At 39.9% G+C, this 20853-nt stretch overlaps 2 protein-coding genes across 2 annotated transcripts; both read left to right on the forward strand.

The window, feature by feature from the left end:
• Nucleotides 1-5812: 5812 nt before the first annotated feature.
• Nucleotides 5813-10462, forward strand: LOC108673114 (DEAD-box ATP-dependent RNA helicase 14; the record flags this gene model as incomplete). Its single annotated transcript, XM_047882481.1, has 6 exons — nt 5813-5926; nt 7173-7234; nt 7651-7710; nt 8596-8664; nt 8888-9048; nt 10445-10462. Coding segments are annotated over 6 exons (484 nt in total), but the record flags the coding sequence as incomplete, so codon positions are not given.
• A 2360-nt stretch (nt 10463-12822) lies between these two features.
• LOC108673115 (DEAD-box ATP-dependent RNA helicase 20) lies at nt 12823-17822 on the forward strand. Its single transcript, XM_018160896.1, has 8 exons — nt 12823-13019; nt 13411-14017; nt 14330-14460; nt 15079-15208; nt 15554-15706; nt 15926-16098; nt 16820-16933; nt 17429-17822. The coding sequence occupies exons 1-8, from the start codon at nt 12973-12975 to the stop codon at nt 17820-17822; spliced, it is 1749 nt and encodes a 582-aa protein (XP_018016385.1). The 5' UTR covers nt 12823-12972.
• The last annotated feature ends 3031 nt before the right edge of the window (nt 17823-20853 follow it).

Genomic DNA, 20853 nt, shown 5'->3' on the forward strand with positions numbered 1-20853 from the left:
TATTTTAGCTTTCTAAAGTACGGCGCACGGCGCATTTTTTTACCAACGTAGTACAGCGCACCGCGCAGGTCGTTAAAATGACAAAATAAATTCCCGCGCACCTGGCACATCTTCCTGACCATGGGCTATGTGTTAATGCTGGTAAGTGGTAAATGTGGTATCCATGATACTTTACTGGTCAACAACTCTACTTATACTTTATAGGACAAAAACGAACTTGAGAATTTGAGAGCGTCTAAAAAAGTCTGCTTTTTCAGCTTTGACACCATGCCTGCAAGGGTGCAGCCTGAGCAGAGAGCAGCTGAGTGAGCCTGAGTCCTGACAGTCTGAGTGAGTGACACAAGAATTTGGAAGCATTTGATTGGAAATTTACATATAATTGCGAAAAATTAAGATCGTAGTAGTAAATAAAATAGAAAAATTGCTGTAACAATTTAGTAACCGTGCTAAAAAATTAATGGACATTTTAATACGACGTATTGACAAATGCTCCACACTCCACAGAGAATAAACTAAATTGAGCATTCCCTAAATTATGGATTGTGGAGGCGTTTCTGAACTGACTACACCGAACTGACAGTTTGACTACAACGAAGACTGAAGAGGATATGATAGTAACAGAGGAAATGGTATGAATAAAGAAATCACAATCTAGCTAAAATTTTTGTGAAAAATGTTTTGAAATTACATAAAACATCATGATTTGATCGCAATATTTTTTGAAGTAATTTTTCAAGCTTTCACATAGAATAAATCATCGCCCACTCAAGAAAAGTTAACAAGCAATCCTAGGAAGCTGTGTGACGGGTTGGGTCTCTTAATTAAATGGGGAATAATGCCCAAAGAGTTTGAGCTTACGTACAGCTTATTGATTGATGGATTGAAGCTGAAGAAGTCACGCGTTGACTGCTTGTTGCTATTGGACTCGGCAATGAATCAATGATTATTTAGAAACAGTATTCATCATCTCACTTTTAGTTTCACTCATATGCCTGCTGGTGCTTGCTCATCACGTTGTCGGCAGTTTATCAGGATGTGAAGCGATGGAAGGCAAATTGTCGTTATATTCGGTGATTTTCATTAGCTATAAGGTAGCTAGACCACCAGTTTCTGTGAGATGAGATAAGTAGCAGTTGCTCGCATTGCGGAGTGCTGAACTCTTCTGGGGGACTCCCAGAGAAGAGAAGCACACGCACAGACATGAGAGGGACTCCCAGGGCATGCGTGCTTGATGTTTGAGCTTATATCTGCAGTGCTCTAAATCAGCGCCATGCTGGATTTGGCCGACTCAGTAATCAGTACTGACACTGCAATTACTAAGTGAATGAACAAGCTGCAATTTTCCAGGCCCGCCTATTCGATATTTCGTCAAATTCACTAGCGGATTCACATGCAAAAACAAACGTTTTGTGAATTAACTGGTAACTGCCGCAAATATCATATAAGCTCTCCCAAACTTAAGAAATATGCTAATTTCGGCTCCTACCAGTGCTTGTTATAATTCCAGACATGTGAACATTGTCGTTTCTGATTTCCTCAATCAACCGAGAACTGCCGCAAATCCAGACAAAGCTCCCCCGAACTATTAGTAATTTATAGTGTCTACTATTACCAGTGGGCAGGTTGGCCAAGTGGTTAAAGTTCAGAGTAGCACGATTGACGCAGAGAAGCGCGGGTTCGATCCCAGCTCTGTGCGCCAGTTTCTGGTCAGAATCGGCGAGGAGGCGGGCGGTTAAGCACAGCAGAATTGTAGCAGTGAGTTGCGAGTTCGAGACCGCAACAAGCTGTGAATGTTCTGCGATGTTAATAATCGGCGATAGGCCTACGGCCTAATAATCGCTGAAACCGTTGTTATTATATTATTATATAAAATAATGCAATATTTCACATGATGCTCATCACAATAGGCATACATGCTTCTAAATAATTTCCAATACTGCTTTCTATTTGGAAAACAATACGATGGCATTGTAATCGCTATAATCTCTATTATAACAAAGACCAGATCCTTGGCACGGAACTCATAATGGCACTATAAATTCAATTATTAAGTTATTTCAGTAATACACTGTGCTGTATAAGTACCAGTGTACCACACATAACCGTCTGAGGAGAACTGCTGGCGGTGTCACTGTACTGCACAGTTGTTTAGCGCCACTGCAGGCGCAGTGGTAGCAGCGCCGAGATGAGAGGAGCTAGTCGCAGGTTCGAGTATCGGGAAGCTCAGTTCATTTCCCGATGTCGCTTCGCTTGTGTGTGGAGCTTCGCAGACGTCAAAAGTTTGTGCTTTTCCAATGGACTTGGAATGATGTCCTAAACGAACTCTGGATACATGGTACCTAAGGGGATCTTGAGGTAAGGTCTCTTAACCTGAGGAGTCGGACACGATAACGGGTCGTTCAATACAATGGACTGCCTTGCGTTACCGTGGGCAGTGCTTCTTCAACATGACCAGCTAGTCGCTTAGAAAAACAGCTTCATCTTGCATTCCTGGAAAAATATTTGAAATAAAACCCAAATTTCTGCAAAATGAGAAATGGAAATAAAGTGAACCAATTTTAATTGAAAATGCGATTAAACCTTGACACTGTGAGAGGTGAATAATAGAGAGCAATAAAAGCCATGTTATCCCACGATTGATCATTGCATATGGGAAGTCAAAGACATTATTTGCGCGATGATGACATTGCGTACATAATCACTTTACGATGTAACACGTATTTTGTTAGCATGCTCATTAACGGATGATCAAAATGTCAGGTTTTTAAGATACCGGCACTTTTTCTCTACCGATTGTTTCCTACTATCATCTGAGAAACTATGGTGAAATGAGGGACCGGAAGTATTTTTGTCTACGAAGTGGGCGGCCAGATCTTAGGTATATTTATTATCTATGGGTCGTCGTGCACGGGTGGGCAGGCGGTGGAGGCTGATAGTTTCTGAGCAACGTAAGGTAAAAATAATGCAATTCTGAGAAGTTGGATATGAACCCATATAATCAGAAAATGGTTTTAATTGAGTGGTTGTTAAAATTATTTTTTATTAGAATAGAATACGTAGAAGTGTGGGCATTAAAGAAAATAGGCCCATGGCCTGTTGCCGATTCTTGAATTTTTCGTGACTTGATTCACAAGGGATCCAGCCTTTGGAACCCGATCTTTCCATTACTGACGATTGATTGAGATAGCTGCTGGACTTATTACCTGGTCCGTAATTTGCCAGTCATTTTAAGACTGAACATATGCTCCTGCATAGCACTCCAGTGGGACACTGTCATAAGCCTTGGTAAAATCAAGGGACATTGCATCTACTGGCTCCCTTTCGTCCAGGAGGCGGGTCCATTCGTTCAGAGTAGACAAGAGGTTAGTGGTGCAGGATCTCCCGGCAATAAAGCCATGTTGACAGTCTGATAATAGATTATTAGCAGTCAAATGATCTATTAATCGATCCCTCACAACAAATTCCATTACCTTGCAAACGACACTTGTCAAACTGACAGGGCGATAGTTGCCCGGGCAGCTTTTGTCACCTTATTTAAACAATGGTGTCACTTGAGCTTCTTTCCAGTCAGCCGGCAAGTTCCATTCGTTCAATTTTTTTTTGAAAAAATTACGTCAGTGGGCCAGCTATGACAGTTGCCAACTCTTTGAGTAATCGAGATACAAAACACCCGTTATTCTTAACACGATTCAAATTTCGGTGGTATAAATCATAAATATGTAAGGTTGGGGCACATGCCAGAGGCCAGCTTTGCCCAACTTCACACTTTGGTCCATATTCCTCTCAGTGGCTAAAAATGCTAGAGGGCATTGCAGCCTATGAATTCTAGCGCTTAAAGCCAAAGCGTATTACCGATTCACCCGGTTCAAGCCAACGGGTCCACAGCCACCGATTCGCCATGCCAAAGTTAAGCAAGGTCACTGCATCTGACTTAATTAACCTACTTGTGTCGCAACATATCCATATCAAACAAATCTGAGCTGACCTAATCTAACTTCATTGGCTGCAGGAAATACAGAGGTCTGACAAATAAGCTAGGAGAGCCAGTCATCGGCTGCAAGAAAGTTGTGAGTCAGAGCAGCCTGAAAAGGAGTTAGGCCGATGTAGGTCAGATCGGATGCAGAACTGCCTGCTAATGAGCAAACATGCGCAAGATTGGCTGAAAACCTAACGCATTATTATCTCCAACCAATATTTAACTGGTTTTATTATTTTGTTAGCGCAATCTGCAGCTTCTAATTCTGAGATAGAGAGTAGTTATTGGAAGCTGAGGCTAGGTGTTGACTCCAGGGTTTATTTATTGATAAAATTTGAAGTCTACAGCTGCGCCTACCGATTTCAAATGCCCTTTCAAGGTCAATATGCTCCAAATCCAAAAATCTTGCAGAAGTGTGTTCGAGACGCACAATCGAGATCAAGCCTTAGTCACTAGTGCTCCATCCACATTGTAAGACCGGTGTGAACTGCACACGCACAGTGCATAACACGCTAAGTTTACTGTATTTTTATAATTTATAACCAACATAATGAATTAACGTATCGGCTACAATTTTTAATACAGTTGTCATATGTGTTGATGGGAATTGTAAACGCGTAGTACGGTAGTACGTCCGTCGTCCTGACTCGTCCAATCCATTAGTCTCCACTCTCCATTACCTAGCTTAGCCGTGGCTTAGGCCGCTTAGCCTTAGCCTTAGGTATCCCTTTTTAAATTTGCATTTAGCCTGAGGTAGTTAGTGTTTATTTAGAAATAAAAGATACCAGTTATCCAAAGTTCATAATCATATAACTCATGTCAATCTGTCATGTCAGATGCCATACCTAGTTGTTCCAGTTCCACTTCCAACTTGGTAGTTGGTGGGAGTTAGTAGCCAGGCCTAAATCTAAATAGTAGGTAGGTATAGAAGGAACTTCAAGGAAGATAAGGAAATTATATCTAAAAACTAAAAAGTATTAGCCATTTTGGCTTATAATATTAATGTTTATGAAATTTATTGATAATGAGTGAGTTGGACCATGGTGCCATAATTCTAGGTAGGTACTAGGAAGCATAGTGACAAACCAGAGATTTTTTAGAATCAGTTCATTTTCAATTCCCTCATTTACTCATGATTTAAACCAATTTCTTATGCATGATAATGCTGGTATCCAGAATACTTTGCTGGTCTACTTATAGGACTCAATAATGAACTTGAGGGAGAGTCTAAAAAACTCTCTGCTGTGCCACTATGCTAGGAAGGGAAACTTTCCACTCACTCCACTGATTCTGATAGTGATTATCTACAATTGCAGACTTGTAATTTAGGAATTCCTGTGAGCTGTGATGCAAGTTTGTTAAATTGTTACTTTACTTAAAAATTCTGATTCCAGGTGATGAATTTTTGTTGTAACTATAACATAGGTCATAGGGATCTGTATCAACTGTATCCCAGCGGAGGAAAACATTGACTCTGTGAGCCGCAACTGGATTAAAATTCGTAATCATTGTCGTTCTTGCGTTGTTGGCTTTGTGGGTCTGAGTCGTAGGTGTGGAAGGAATGCCGCATTTTGTCATTGCTTTGTTGCCGACGGTATGTTATCATAACTAATTACGAGATGGTTCATTGCGAGTAAGATATGATTTACTTGTTCATGTTAAAAGTACAAATTTTTCTTGACATGGGTCGGAATTTGATGAAATTATTGAACAAGTATAAAACAAAAAGATAACGACTGCTCTTTTCCAAGGTTATTTATTATTTTTCAGTATCATTATTATTTCATTTAATGTTGAAAAAGATTTGTTCAATATTTTAAATATTTGAATGCACAGGCTGGAAGATCTTCTGCGGGAGATGCTGGAAGGCAAAGCTGATGCGCAGGCGATGGTCTTCTGCGAGACCAAACGCATGGTCGACAACGTCTCCTTCAGCCTCGAGCGCAAGGGGTCCGTATCTCCACCAGGGGCGTGCTGTCTAAACTGTACTGCTTGTACCCATAGCTGCTCTAGTACTTGTAGTGGCCATAGAACTTGAGCGCAAGGGGTCCGTATCTCCACCAGGGGCGTGCTGTCTAAACTGTACTACTTGTACCCATAGCTTCTCAAGTACTTGTAGCGGCCATAGAACATTTAGTGGCCTTCATACACGTAGCGGCCTAAGTACACTTAGCAACCTTAGTACCCATAGCGACTAAAGTATTGGTCGCGGCCTTAAGTGCACATAGCGGGCAATTTCTTGTCTGTAATTGATGGGTTTAGCTTGTCAGTGATTGGCTGACAGTTACTGACTCTGAACTCTTTCTTTTTTGATAGTGTGGCCTTTGACCATCAATTGTTAGTGTTGGGAAATACTTCAATCTACATGAGATTTTCAATTGATAATTTGTAAATCTCTTGAATGGTAAAATGTAGGGCTTACATATGTTTTTACATGTGGTCCAGGGCTACTACTGAACCCTCTTGATGAAAATGAAATTTCTTCTATTATTGCTGCATATTTGAGTCCTTGCATGTCACCCTTGCACATCACCCTAAGATCATCTTGGAAGCACCTTTTGGATTTTCTTTACGAATCAAAATCCTGTACCATTTTTGTAACTAAACTCTTTCACTGTAGCGTTTATTCCACCCTTCAGTTAGTGACATTGAACTCGAGGCATTTGTGCTATGTTCCATGCCTGCGTTTCACTAAATTCTTTCAACTAGCGGGAGAGATTTGATCTCAATAATTCAACACCTCCACAAAATACGGTTTAGAAGCAAAGAATATAATATAGAAGTTCACCTAATATTCATTGAAGATAAGCTGAATGGTTCTATTTATGCACGCAATAAAATAAAGTTTGCATCTTGACGTTAGAGTTCATTTACACAAACTTGACTGAATGGCATTTTCGTTTAGAGTTTAGTTTCTCTAACTGTCCGATAATTGGTAAAATAGTAAGGTCAATAAGTCTTGAAATTTCTCCAAATGAGAGGTTTCTAAAATTATGGTTTGTGCCGCTCAACACTGAGCATTTTACGGTGCTATTGAGTATAATATATATAATATGGTTCTACGAAGATGTCATGAAATTTTCCAGTGTACTTTTTTTAACCTTTTTAGTTTCTGATTAATGTGCAACATGAGCAGTAGTGGCATTAATATTTGTAAAAGATGTTTTCCTTCAGTAACCAAGCTGTAATATTTCAGGTTCAAGGTGCGCTCCATTCACGGCGACAAGACGCAGAAGATGCGCGATTCGGTCCTCAATGGTGAGTGTGCACTCAATTTTTTAATATTTTTTCATTTGTGTCGCAATATATTGTTTTTCTACAAAATCTGTTTTGACGCTATTCTTAGTTGATAGGCGTTGGCAATGAACTAATGTTAAGAATCAAGGTAACTCGTGTCCGGTTTCCTTGCTGTTGATATTCATGTCAGATTATATCATTTATACTATAAACACCAGTTATTTTTTGCCCTTGAGTAACAAATTAAATTTGCTTTCCGTATGAATGAAAAACTTTGCCTTTGACTAACAAAAAAAAAATTAAATTTGCATTCTCAGCCTTTCTGTATAAATGCAATAGCACGTCTTCGTCATCCACGAGTCTAGTTATTATCTTATTTTATTGACTAGGGTCATCATACAAAGTTCTCTGAACTGACATTTGGTTCTGTTTTGCAGGCTTCCGCCGCGGCCACGTGTCCGTGTTGGTGGCCACCGACGTTGCTGCTAGAGGCATCGGTGAGAAGCAGTGCACATTTATTTACTCCGTTGTTTGGTTCTAAATAAATAGTCTCGTCTTAGTATCTCTATGCCATGGATGTTTACTATCTCAGAGCTAAGAATGCAGTTAATAAAAGTTGTTTTAAAATAAATAAAATGAAAATTTTAAGCTCTCGTGGGGGTTAGAAGCAGCACATTCAACCCAGTTCTGGTCAATTTGAAATTCATGGCTTCTCAATGCTGACGATCGCATGAGATTCTAGTGAATGAAAATAATTCGTAGAAATCGTTAGTTTTAGCCTTAGTTTGTTAGAGTTCTATGTCATCAGAATTGAATAATAATCAAAACATTACGCTAATCATTTGTATTTTCAGACCTGTCAGATTCCATATCATGCTCGTTCAACTTCAGAATCATTGATATTCATTTCAATTTAATGAAGACGTTTCTGTCATATGCAGAATTTAACAAATTATTCCAAGTTTATGGCCTAATTTACTTCTAAGTTTCAAAGTTCAAATTATTGAAAATTATAATGATTATTTGAATTCAAGTTCAAATTATTCTAAGTTTATTGCCTAATTAACTCATAAGTTTCAAAGTTCGAATCATTCTGAATGCTTAAGTATTCTAAATTATTAAATATTTGAATTTAAGTTCAAATTATCCTAAGTATTTTGCTTAATTAACAGATATTTCTGAAGAATTTGACAAATTATCCTAAGTGTATAGCCTAATTAACAGACATTCCTGTGAATTTAAGTTCAAATTATCCTAAATGTATTGCCTAATTAACTTCTAAGTTTCAATGTTCAGATTATTCTGAATTTGAATTATTCTAAATTATAATAATTACTTGAATTTAAGTTCAAATTATCATAAGTGTATTACCTAATCAACAGACATCCCTGACCTGACGTGCGTGGTGAACTACGACTTCCCTGATGAGAATTTGACAAATTATCCTAAGTGTATTGCCTAATTAACAGACATTCCTGAGAATTTGACAAATTATCCTAAGTTTATTGCTTGAGAATTTGACAAATTATCCTAAGTGTATTGCCTAATTAACAGACATTCCTGAGAATTTGACAAATTATCCTAAGTTTGTTGCTTGAGAATTTGACAAATTATCCTTAAGTTTATTGCTTGATAATTTAACAAATTATCCTAAATGTATTACCTAATCAACAGACATCCCTGACCTGACGTGCGTGGTGAACTACGACTTCCCTGCTGAGGGCGTCGAGAGCTACGTACACCGCATCGGACGCACGGGGCGTCGCGGCAACAAGGGATACGCGCACGCCTTCTTCACCGCAGACGACGCCGGGCATGCCAGGCAACTCATCAAGGTTCCTGTCTCTTACTGTCAACTTATTGAAGTTCCTGTCTGTTACTGTCAACTTGTTAAAGTTCCTGTCTCTTGCTTTCATGTTGTTAAAGTTCCTGTCTCTTACTTTCATGTTGTTAAAGTTCCTGTCTCTTACTTTCATGTTGTTAAAGTTCCTGTCTCTTACTTTCATGTTGTTAAAGTTCCTGCCTCTTACTTTCATGTTGTTAAAGTTCCTGCCTCTTACTTTCATGTTGTTAAAGTTCCTGCCTCTTATCAACTCATTAAAGTTCCTTTTGCTTACTTTCAACTTATTAAAGTTCCTGCCTCTTACTCTCAACTCATTGAAGTTCCTTTTGCTTACTTTCAATTTATTAAAGTTCCTGTCTCTTACTTTCAAGTCATTAAAGTTTCTTCCTCATACTGATGCTATTAAATTAAAATTAAGGTTTAATGCTGATAGGTACAGTCAGGCAACTCATTTAGGTTCCTGCCTGACTCTTGCATTACATTAAAATTTAGGTGTAATGCTGATGGGTGCAAAGTAGCATTAAACCGTACTACACCAATGATTTAAGCCCATACCATCACTTCTTACAAATGCCGTAAGCCACAGGGTCCGCAGACCGCACCAGACTGCCGTAAATGGGCGCGGCCCCGCACCGGACTGTCGCATCACCTTACCCACTTCGCAGGCGTAAGCCCAGCCCTGACGCTCACCAGCATCTTCTTCCTCCACACTTACCCCCTTCTCTCCACCTTTCCGCAAAAGGGTTAGGTTAGGTTTGGTTAGAATTCTTCCGCAAGCTGGTACCGAAAGGAGGGGGAGCAGGGGGTAAGCGTGGAGGTTTAGCTTCCAGAAGAATGGACAGGCTGGAGAGGTAGTAGTGTACTGATAGCACTGTGGCGCAGGGCGTTCTTTATCGAAAGTGGGGAAGGGGCTAGGCTGCATGGATAGAAATATTTTGGGGTTTAGCGTGTGGGTTACGACCATTGTTTTGGCGGCTTGCAGGTCATTGGCTTGCTGGTTTACATCCATGAAGGGATTTAGTCCCTGTGGCTTTCAGCAAGTAATCATGTGGGCTAATTTGCTCTGCAGCATGCTTGCGCATGGGGTGAAGTAGTGAAGTATGAAAATTATGCTGGTATTGGGCAATGCTGGACTATTTCAGTCGTCCCGGCGGTGTTACTGATATTCCCTAGACTCGAGATGTCAGGTAAAGGAGTCTAGGGAATATCAGTAACACCGCCGAGTTACCTACTCAGTTGATTTCATCACTACAGTAAAGGTATTAGGCAGTACCGTAACCAACATATTTGTTTATTAGTTGGGGGGCGCTCCATCGAAGTAACGAACATGCACTGGGCATTGAAAAGGGAAACATTTCTCGCTCAATAAATGATGTTTTTGCTTACAGTTGAACACTCCTTGTTGACTTTTTTTCATGTTATTAAAATATGGTATCCTATAGTAGCGTAGTCACCGTCACCTGTCAGCACTGTCAAGTTAGTGGCTTTGGTTTCATCAAAGCTTGAACTACCAAACTTGCAGTCCGACCTCATTTCAGGATGGTAAATGTTTTTGGTCAATAAATTTGTACGCGGCACAAACTATTCAATAGTTTTTCATCAAATTAAAAACGATTAATTAAATTTTCTAGAAACAATTTAGAAGTACATAGATTAGAGGCTTAAATTTGAAACAATACTATATTAGAGCTAAGAAGCACCAGACACCGGTCATATACCTATGATTTCTTACAAGTTTTGTGTACAGAGAATACAGCTGGTAAGGTAAGGCATAATCGGGATAGTCTTCCGAACTTTATAATTGAATCATGTTAAAGACCATTCGCAATATATTTCTACTACAAGTCTACGTTCTGTTTGAAACGAACTATTGATAAGGCCATATGTATATGATGATAAGAATACTTACAGGTATCAAGCCACCATGCATCGCCGACCGGCGCCAAGCCTAGTTGTTGTGGAAACAGGATTAGGAGTTATCACTGCACAACCGCACGTGGCAACAACATGAGCTCAAATGATACAGTGATACATTGGCCGGTGCACTATTCTTTATTGTTTTGCTGCCGAGTGCCGACAACTGCCAACCAAAACTAAAAAGTATTAGCCATTTTGGCTTATAATATTAATGTTTATGAAATTTATTGATAATGAGTGAGTTGGACCATGGTGCCATAATTCTAGGAAGGGAAACTTTCCACTCACTCCACTGATGATCTGATAGTGATTAGGTATCTATAATTACAGACTTGTACCTAATTTAGGAATTCCTGTGAGGCTGTGATGCAAGTTTATTAAATTGTTACTTCACTTATAAGTTCTTATTTCAGGTGATGAATTTTTGTGGTAGCTAACTATAACATAGGTAGGAGGAGGCCATAGGGATCTGTATCAACTGACAACTGTATCCCATAGGGATACAACTTTTATGAGAAATTAGTAGCATAAACCACAATAAATCTAATAGCTAGTTCTTTTACTTCTTTAAAGTGTCATTAGAAATCAATGTCAACTGTCAAGAGACTTTAGTAAACCAAAATATTTTGTGTAGTGACCTTGTATAATAAATTCTTCAAGTGCAAATTGCAATGCAAACCTCCATTCCTCCAATATGCAAAATTCTTAAAAATACATACCAATAAATATTTTGTATAATAGTTCTTACTGTTTTGACCTAGGTAGTTTATGAAGTTTTAATTTCTGGATATTTCAATGCTTGCCTGCAGGCTGCAAAAGGGTTACCGTCAAACAGGGTAATAAGGGACGGTTTTAAGCATTTTTGTCAATAACCTCTCATATGAAACATTTTAGAAACAAGTTTGGGCTCATTTTAAAGCTCCATGCAAAGGCTATTGTATAGGATTTACAAAAAATTCCATATGCTATTTTTAAGGTCCCAGATGCAAAATAATAGGGTACCAAATTACCCCTGGGAATGGGATAATCTGGGAGGACACTTGAAATAAAACTTAATCTTAGAATGTTTGAAGCATGCAGAGTGTACTCATCTATTACTAACAGTATTCTGAAGCCCTACTCTGCCTTTGTAGATGATGTAGATGTAGAATGAATGACATTTTCTTTGATTTTGACTTGTTTTTCCTTCATTGATGTGATATTACCATTTACCATATCCATGGACATGCCATTGAGTATTGACAACAACCTTGTCTACTGCAAGCTTCACATCTGCAGCCAAAATAGCATTTCTTCTGTATCTGTAAGCTTACAGGATGGCTTGTAAAATCACATCATTATAATTGGGTCAAGTGAATTCTCTATAACAAAAAAGAGCGTAAAACCTTACCTGAAACAGAAAGGAATGTTTTAGTGACAACCATCATATTTTTTGGAGAAATAAATCATAGTTTAGGTTAATTACTTTTCATTTTATGTTGCCCAGTGGCCAGTGCACAATTCTATCTATGACATTCTATGCACAATTTTGTAATGACCAATGATGCATTAATTTTTTTGTTAAGTGAAATTTTTTCAGTGAGCAAGGTAAATGTAATCAAACTTTTTTGTTGGTAATTGATTTTCTTTGTGAACTGGAGCCTTAGCTAATCAAGGTTCTACTGTAAATGCAGGGAATAGATTATTAGAATTAGTAAAGAGACTTTCTTACTACCTGAAAGCTTTTCCTTTGACACATTTCTGTTGGTTGTTGGAATCTCAGAAATGTATAAAGCTAATGAGCAGCACATTTTCACCTCCCCTATGTGTGTGGCTTGTAATTATTGTTTAACTTTTACTTCCAGGATCCAGTAAAGAATTACTTTCAGGTGTAGGTAAACTAATACTGTCAAGTTTTAGTTAATTATAACTGAATAAAAACAGTTTTGTACCTAATAAAATTTTGTCTAATTGAAATAAGGAATTGAAATTATTGTGCTATTATCTAACTAAGCCAATCATGTCATCCTTCATGTCCATTGGAAGTAACATTTCTTCTAATTTACGGTAAGTTAATAGTTTGTATACATTATATTTGTCAGCTTGTCTGCCTCAGGATATCAAATTACTTATCACTGATACTTTTATCTGTGCTGAATATGTACTGAAAATATTGCATTAAAATTTTTTAGTTTAATTCAAGGGGCATATGTATATTGCACGTTTTTTATGAACAAGTCAATAAAGAATTTTGATGTTTAAATTAAATGGCTTAAAAATTTGAAAACCTTAAATCATGTTTAAGAGGTTATCAACTGAAAAAAATTTTCATACTATAAACTATGTTTTTGGTTATAATAATTTTTTGCTAAATTAGGCCATATTTGGAGTCAGTGTGCTAATCCAGTCAACATGCTTTGACCAAGATGTTTTTTGACCTTCAGTAATTTTTGTGCAGTTACTTAGGAGCTTTCAACTGCCACGTGCCATCAGTCCTACCAAGATGGCCTCACCAACACAGAAACGTGTTGCGCAGCTGTGGGTCGTCACAATACATTTTCTCACAGAAGCTTCACACCTCATCCAGGAGGCTATATCAGGATAAATACGACCTAACAGAAGATGAAGATGATGATGAATATAGACAGAGGAGTCGGAGGGGACCAATGAGGGGGAGGTATGGGGGTGGCCAAAGCTGGAACAACAGAAGACAAAATTTTGACAATTCATCTTTTCGGCCTCGTCATAATCAAAAATTTTCGGATAGTTTCTCTGAAGACACTAAACCCATCAATCTTGAGGATCTGCCACCTCTTAAAAAAGATTTCCTCAATCTCAATCCTGAATTGATGGATCAACCTAAAGAACACCACCAGGACTTCTTGCGTCAACATAAAATCATAATTAGTGGACAAGACATACCGCCTCCAATTCAAAAATTTCAAGATCATGAGTTTCCTGAGGGAATTATGAAGAGTTTAGCCCAATTTGATGCCCCAACTCCCATTCAAGCTCAAGGATGGAGCATAGCACTCAAAGGCCTGGACATGGTTGGAATAGGACAAGTGAGTGATGCCAAAAAAGCATGAGAGTTTAAACCAAGTTTATATTTTATCATGAGAATTTAAATGTATTTAATATAAAATTGCAAGAAAAATAATCATTTGTGTAAACTGAACACTCACAATTCCTCATTTGAATTCTTGTGGAAGAACTTCTCATGGAAATATTGTTTAAGATTGATTCTTGAAATTTGATAATCATTGCACTAGAAACTTTTATTTAATTTGTTTTTGAAGCAGAAATCAGGTTTAGTATTAAGCTAAAGCAGCGCATGGTTTGAAGTCAACTTAATGCTTGATCATCATGTTATTAAGACGGGCTCCGGGAAGACACTGGGGTACCTGCTGCCAGGCCTCCTGCATGTTTCCCACCACCAGCAACTCTACGCCCAACACCAGAAACTGCAACGTGATGCTCCAATAGGACTTGTTCTTGCTCCTACAAGGTAGTTATGTTATATAAACTTATTAAATATACATACAGGTGTTATATGTGTTAACACTTGTGGTATATTCATATTGTGGCTCAGTATTTGCTGAATTCAATTGTTGCTAGCATAATAATAAATATTTTTTTTGAGCCAACTCATTAATGGATCATTTTCATACTTTGAGTGCCCAGCTAATTTTGTGACAATCTATATGTTAATGTTCTCAGGGTGTGTTTTTCTTTTCATGGTTACTTTGTTCCTAGTTAGCTTGCCATAGGCCAGTAGGGAAGTCTTCTAGGAGATGAAATTATATATTAGTTGTAACTGAGTTCTAATGCTGCATCAATGTTCTTTTTTAAATAGAAAGCTTTTGAATGCCATCATGAAGGTCCTTCTCTGGAACTTTACATTTTTTCTTATGACTCAGCCTAGTTAGCACCTGCAATTCTGTAATGTTCACACAACAAATCATTTGTGCTAGGATTTTATGCAATTAAAAGTATTAAATTTTCCTTACAACTATTTTAAATTACAATGTCAATGTTTCATGTTAGTAGCATTTTTCATTTTTTCTTGATATTAAATCAATATTGGAAACACAGCTCATAAATTCTCTTTAATAACTCGTCACAGAGAGTTGGTGCAGCAAATCTTAGCAGTTGCTTCTGAGTTTGGTCCTAAAGTTCATGTTGAGTCCGTGGCAATGTTTGGAGGAGCCTCCAGAGATGTCCAACTTGGCACCTTTTACAAGAGATCTGCTAAGGTGGGTGCTAAGTCTTGGCTTGCTGCTGAAACTTTTCATTTCTTGTATGTTTGCATGACTAATTTAACTCGTTAATTCTGGTTAATTCAACCATAATGGCACACAAACTTTGTGATCCTAATAACCGGGTTATTTGTAACAAAAAGGTTCCATTCTTATGCAATATGGGAAGTCTTGTATATGTTTAGGTTCTTGTTTGCTTTTCCCAAGCAAGTGCCTAGTCAAATTAACTGTGATATACTTTGTTTGTTTACTTTCTGAATCCATTTATTTCAGTGATGTTATTCTAATATGCACTATTTTTATTTTACTCTCTGCTTCCACTATAATCTGTGCTCGTTTCAGCTAGTGGTGGCGACCCCTGGGCGGCTCATTGACTTCCTGGAGAGCGGACAGCTGCGTCTTGGCCAGTGCAGCTTCGTGGTGCTGGACGAGGCTGACCGCATGCTGGACATGGGCTTTGAGCCGCAGATCAGCAGCATCATGCAGCACACCAGGGTGAGTGATGTGCAGCACACCAGGGTGGGTGATAACCAGGGTAACCAACAAACTCTGATGTGGTCCGCCACGTGGTCTCATGTGTGTGTCCCCCGACAGAGTGACCGCCAGAAGCTGATGTGGTCCGCCACGTGGTCTCATGTGTGTGTCCCCCGACAGAGTGACCGCCAGACGCTGATGTGGTCCGCCACGTGGTCTCATGTGTGTGTCCCCCGACAGAGTGACCGCCAGACGCTGATGTGGTCCGCCACGTGGCCCTCTGAGGTCCAGCAGCTCGCGTCCAGCTTCTTGTCGGACGCCGTGCAGCTCACCGTCGGGTCCACGGAGCTCAAGGCAAACCCCGACATCGTACAACACGTCCACGTCGTGGAGTTCCTTGAGAAAACTGCTTTGTGAGTGTGGGCAACCCGCCAGCTTATTTCTTTGATTAATGGGCCTTGTGTTTGAGTTATGGGTTTTCCTGCGGTGGTTTGTGGAAATGATGGAATTTTATGGAACATTATTTTCCTCAATGATGTAGCGTTGGACATGTTGCATTTATAAGAGATCACACAATATTAAACGAGTTTGCTTTGCACACCAAAGAATGCTATACTTTACTTTAAATGAACAAATCATCTAATTTTTGTGTTTCTGTAGGTTGAAGAAGCTGCTAAAAATTCTCCGATTTCCGAGTGTAAAGTAGCTTATGTGGCAAAAGAATATTATAGTTCTCTTTATATGTATGAATATTATAGTTAAAATTATATGTAGGACTAATATAGTTACACCTTATATGTAGGAATATTATAAAGTTCATTATCCATGTGTGCAGGCTGAAGAAACTGAGAAGAAAATCTAATTACTCTTAGTGTAAAGTAACCGCTATGCTCAAAGAAGAATGTTATAGATCACCTTATATGTCAGAATTTTAAAGTTTGCCATATATATATATAAATGTTATATTTAACTTCCTTGTGTGCAGGCTGAAGAAACTGAGAAGAAAATCTAATTTCTCTTAGTGTAAAGTAGCCGCTATGCTCAAAGAAGAATGTTATAGATCACCTTATATGTCAGAATTTTAAAGTTTACCATAAATATATAAATGTTATAGTTTAAATTCCTTGTGTGCAGGCTGAAGAAGTTGCTGCGGGAGGGGCTCACCCAGAACCCCGAAGGCAAGGCGCTGGTGTTTGCGCAGAGTCAGCGCGATGTGGGCAAGATTGTGCAGCGACTGAGGGACGGCAGGTCGTTATACAATGGAACATCTTATATTTTGTTATTTACTGTATTAGAAATTATAAATACTCTTTTACCATATTAATGGAGACATAATTTTTTCCGAGCTTAACACAATTTGAACAAGATTGCACAGCGCTTCCAGGAGTGATTTAACTCACATGGAGTGTCCTTGTTTTGTCAAATCAAATTTATTGATATTATTTCTATTAATATTATTAATGGTAACTTAGTTGCCTTCAACGTAGAAAGTCAGATAGGGCCACTTGGAATAACGCGGATTGGATATTCTGTCAGAAAAGAATGTACTTACTTATGTTTAAAATCCACTTTAAACGCATGTTTATGCAGTTCTTACAAATTTTAGTTATTGCAATGATATGTATCCAGCATTCCTAGATTCCAATGATGCTTCAATAATTACTTTATTGATTACAATGATATATTTAAAAATGCAACATATCCATCACTAGCAGCGCCACTAAAGCAAGAATTGATTTGCAGTTTCCAGTGCGGCTTCATACACGGCGGCCTCGATCAGCTGGCNCCCCCAGACATCCCGGACCTGAGCTGCGTGATCAACCACGACATGCCGGACACGGTGGCGACGTACGTCCACCGCGTGGGGCGGACGGGTCGGTGCGGGCGCCCTGGCGTCGCCCACACGTTCTTCTCGCAGCGCAACATCAGCAAGTCGGTGGCTCTTGTGCACCTCCTGCAGGAGGCGGGACAGAGGGTCGACCCAAAGCTCCTCTACATGGCAGCCAAGCGGCGCTTCACGCCCTATGGGGACAGTGAAGTGTTCCTGCCCTTTGTGCCTGAGAAAACAGGTGTGTTCCTGCCCTTTGTGCCTGAGAAAACAGGTGTGTTCCTGCCCCTGTCTCTTATACACATCTAGATGTGTATAAGAGACAGGGTCATCTCAGGTGAGGTCACGTCAGGTGAGGTCATCTCAGGTGAGGTCACGTCAGGTGAGGTCATCTCAGATGAGGTCATCTCAGGTGAGGTCACGTCAGGTGAAGTCATCTCAGATGAGGTCATCTAAGGTGAGGTCTAAGGTGAGGTCATCTCAAGGTAGATCCTTTTCACCTCGAATCTATCCTCCTAATTATGCGTCTGGAAATTCTCTTATAATCGCAACATTTGAGCCACAAGACAAATTTTGACCGCAGTCTCCTAGTTTAATTTTCTGACTGTGCCAGTGAATCTGAGGTTACAGATAACTTTTTGTTNTGACCGCAGTCTCCTAGTTTAATTTTCTGACTGTGCCAGTGAATCTGAGGTTACAGATAACTTTTTGTTGATTAATTTTTGTTATTGCAGATTTCCGGAAGGGGCGTTTCAACGTCCTGGTGGCTACGGACGTGGCAGCGCGAGGTCTCGGTAGGTGACGTCGGTGCTGGTGTTTTGTGACGCACCAGACATATAACGCTGAATCAACGTTGAATTAAACGTTGTTTGGTTGAAGTGACGCTAATTCAGTGTTTTTTAACGTTCTTTACTTGGTAAGGAAGTACGACGTGTGAAATACAGGGTGGTAACTGTTAAGTGATGCTGGGGAGGCGGGACTGGGAGGGTAGGAGCTGCCAGGGGACGATGAGTAGGCCCGGTAGGAGAGTTGTTGGTCTAACAGATATCCCCGATCCTTAAAAATATTTCCTTGACACACCAAAATTACTCCGGAATTTGGTTTCCCTTTTACTCACCTTTATCTACCAAAAGATGATACCAACCTATCCACAAATATCCAAGATCCTGCAGAAATGAATAATCTTCCAACAAGTATCTCTGATCCACTTAGAAAAATCCCCGCTAGACAACAAATATCCCTTCACCCCCAGATATCTCCTCCCCCAACAAACATCCCCCTATCTCCTCCCCCAACAAACACCCCCCTGTCTCCCCCAGATATCTCCTCCCCCAACAAACATCCCCCTATCTCCCCCAAATNCATATAGATCAATTTATTGAGGGTTGAGGATATGTTAACTGCAGTTGTATCGTTTAAATGCGGCTACAGGGTGATTCAAGGAAACTTCCTGATTTGAAAGCTTGATAAAAAAATAATTAGTAAACTAAAGATATTAATCCAATACAAATTGTACTGAGAAAGACATTACCCGAATTTCTGTATCAATTAGTTTTAAAGATGATATCGAACAAATGGCGGCCCCCATTGTCAATGTATTCAGTTAGTCGATTTTCTGAAGTTCCGTGCAACTCGCTGAAGCATTGACGGGTACCTATGTTGGCGATGGCTTGGCATATGTTGTTTATCAAATGATGTAAGGTCCTTGGACAGTCATCGTAAACAATTGATAAAATGACCCCATAGAAAATCACATGGAGCTAAATCGGGGGATTGGGCCGACCACAAAAGATCACCTCTCAAGGAGATGAGGCGCTCTGCAAAATGTCTCGGGTCAATGGAACGGCCATTAGAAAAGTACGTTACGGCAGCAAACGCACGCTGCTCACTTGTCTAATGCATAGTGCCGACTAGTCGGGACACAAAATTTCATGACCTTGCTTTTAATATGAAATACTCCCCGCCCTTTTCCTACAAGATCTGGCTGCTTGGCGAGAAATTCAAAACAGGAAGTTTCCGTGAATCACCCTGTATTTGCTGTGCTTTGAACTTTTATTCTTGCAATGAAAAGCTAAAGCCTCGCCTAGTTTCTATATGAGCCAGAAAGCTTTATTTCTCTCTCGCGAGTTTATCATTTTTTTCCCCGAGAACATCGCGCTAGTTCCTAAAATTTCACATTTTCCTGGGCGAGAAAAATTCCTTACGCTAGAGGGCGAAAATTGCGCGCTGAAGCTTGAATAAATAACTCGTGCTGGACGATGCGTGACGCTGAGTGTTGCTTGGGGGAGGGGGGAGCTGAAATGAGGGAGGAGGGGAAAGAAGGGGTGAGGGAAAGGAAGGGTGGAGGGTGAGGAGGGAAAGAAGAGGGGAGGTTAGGAGGGAAATAAAGGGGGAGGGTTGAAGGGAAAGAAGGGGGAGGTTAGGAGGGAAATAAAGGGGGAGGGTGGAGGGAAAAGAAGGGAGGAGGGTAAGGGGGAGGTGAGGCAAAGGAAGGGAGAAGGTGTGAAGGGAAAGAAAAGGGTAGGTTAGGAGGGGAAATTCAGTTTTTCATATTTATTGGTATGTCAGTTATCTGTTCTGTCATAAAGCATCTACACAACATGGAACAAGGTAAATAGGTGACCTTTTGACCCTGAGGTTATTAGTTGACCTGTTGACCCCCCGAGGTCATTGGGTGACCTTTTGACCCCGAGGTTAATAGGTGACCTTTTGACCCCGAGGTCGTGGTTGACATTTTGACCCAAGGTCATTGGGTGACCTTTTGACCCCGAGGTTATTAGGTGACCTTTTGACCCCCGAGGTCGTGGTTGACCTTTTGACCCAAGGTCATTGGGTGACCTTTTGACCCCGAGGTTATTAGGTGCCCTTTTGACCCCCGAGGTCATGTTTGATCTTTTGACCCAAGGTCATAGGGGTGACCTTTTGACCCTGAGGTTATTAGGTGACCTTTTGACCCGAGGTCATGGTTGACCTTTTGACCCTGAGGTTATTAGGAGACCTTTTGACCCCCGAGGTCATGTTTGATCTTTTGACCCAAGGTCATAGGGTGACCTTTTGACCCTGAGGTTATTAGGTGACCTTTTGACCCGAGGTCATAGGGTGACCTTTTGACCCCGAGGTGGCGCAGTTATTGGTCTCTGGACTAGAATTTGGTTGCGAAGAATAACATAAAATAATAATTTATTCAACAGAATAGAACCTTAACCACTATTAAATACTACTTTAGAAGATCGCTGCTTAAAGCAACAGAGCTGCCACGCGTTGAACCGACATGTGCCTTTATGAAGCGGCCGATGACACGCCAAAAAATTAATAGATCATTTTGTCCAATTAGTGACTC

The sequence above is a fragment of the Hyalella azteca genome, unplaced genomic scaffold (assembly GCF_000764305.2).
Source record: "Hyalella azteca isolate HAZT.00-mixed unplaced genomic scaffold, Hazt_2.0.2 contig1370, whole genome shotgun sequence".
In the NCBI taxonomy this organism is placed as follows: domain Eukaryota; kingdom Metazoa; phylum Arthropoda; class Malacostraca; order Amphipoda; family Hyalellidae; genus Hyalella; species Hyalella azteca.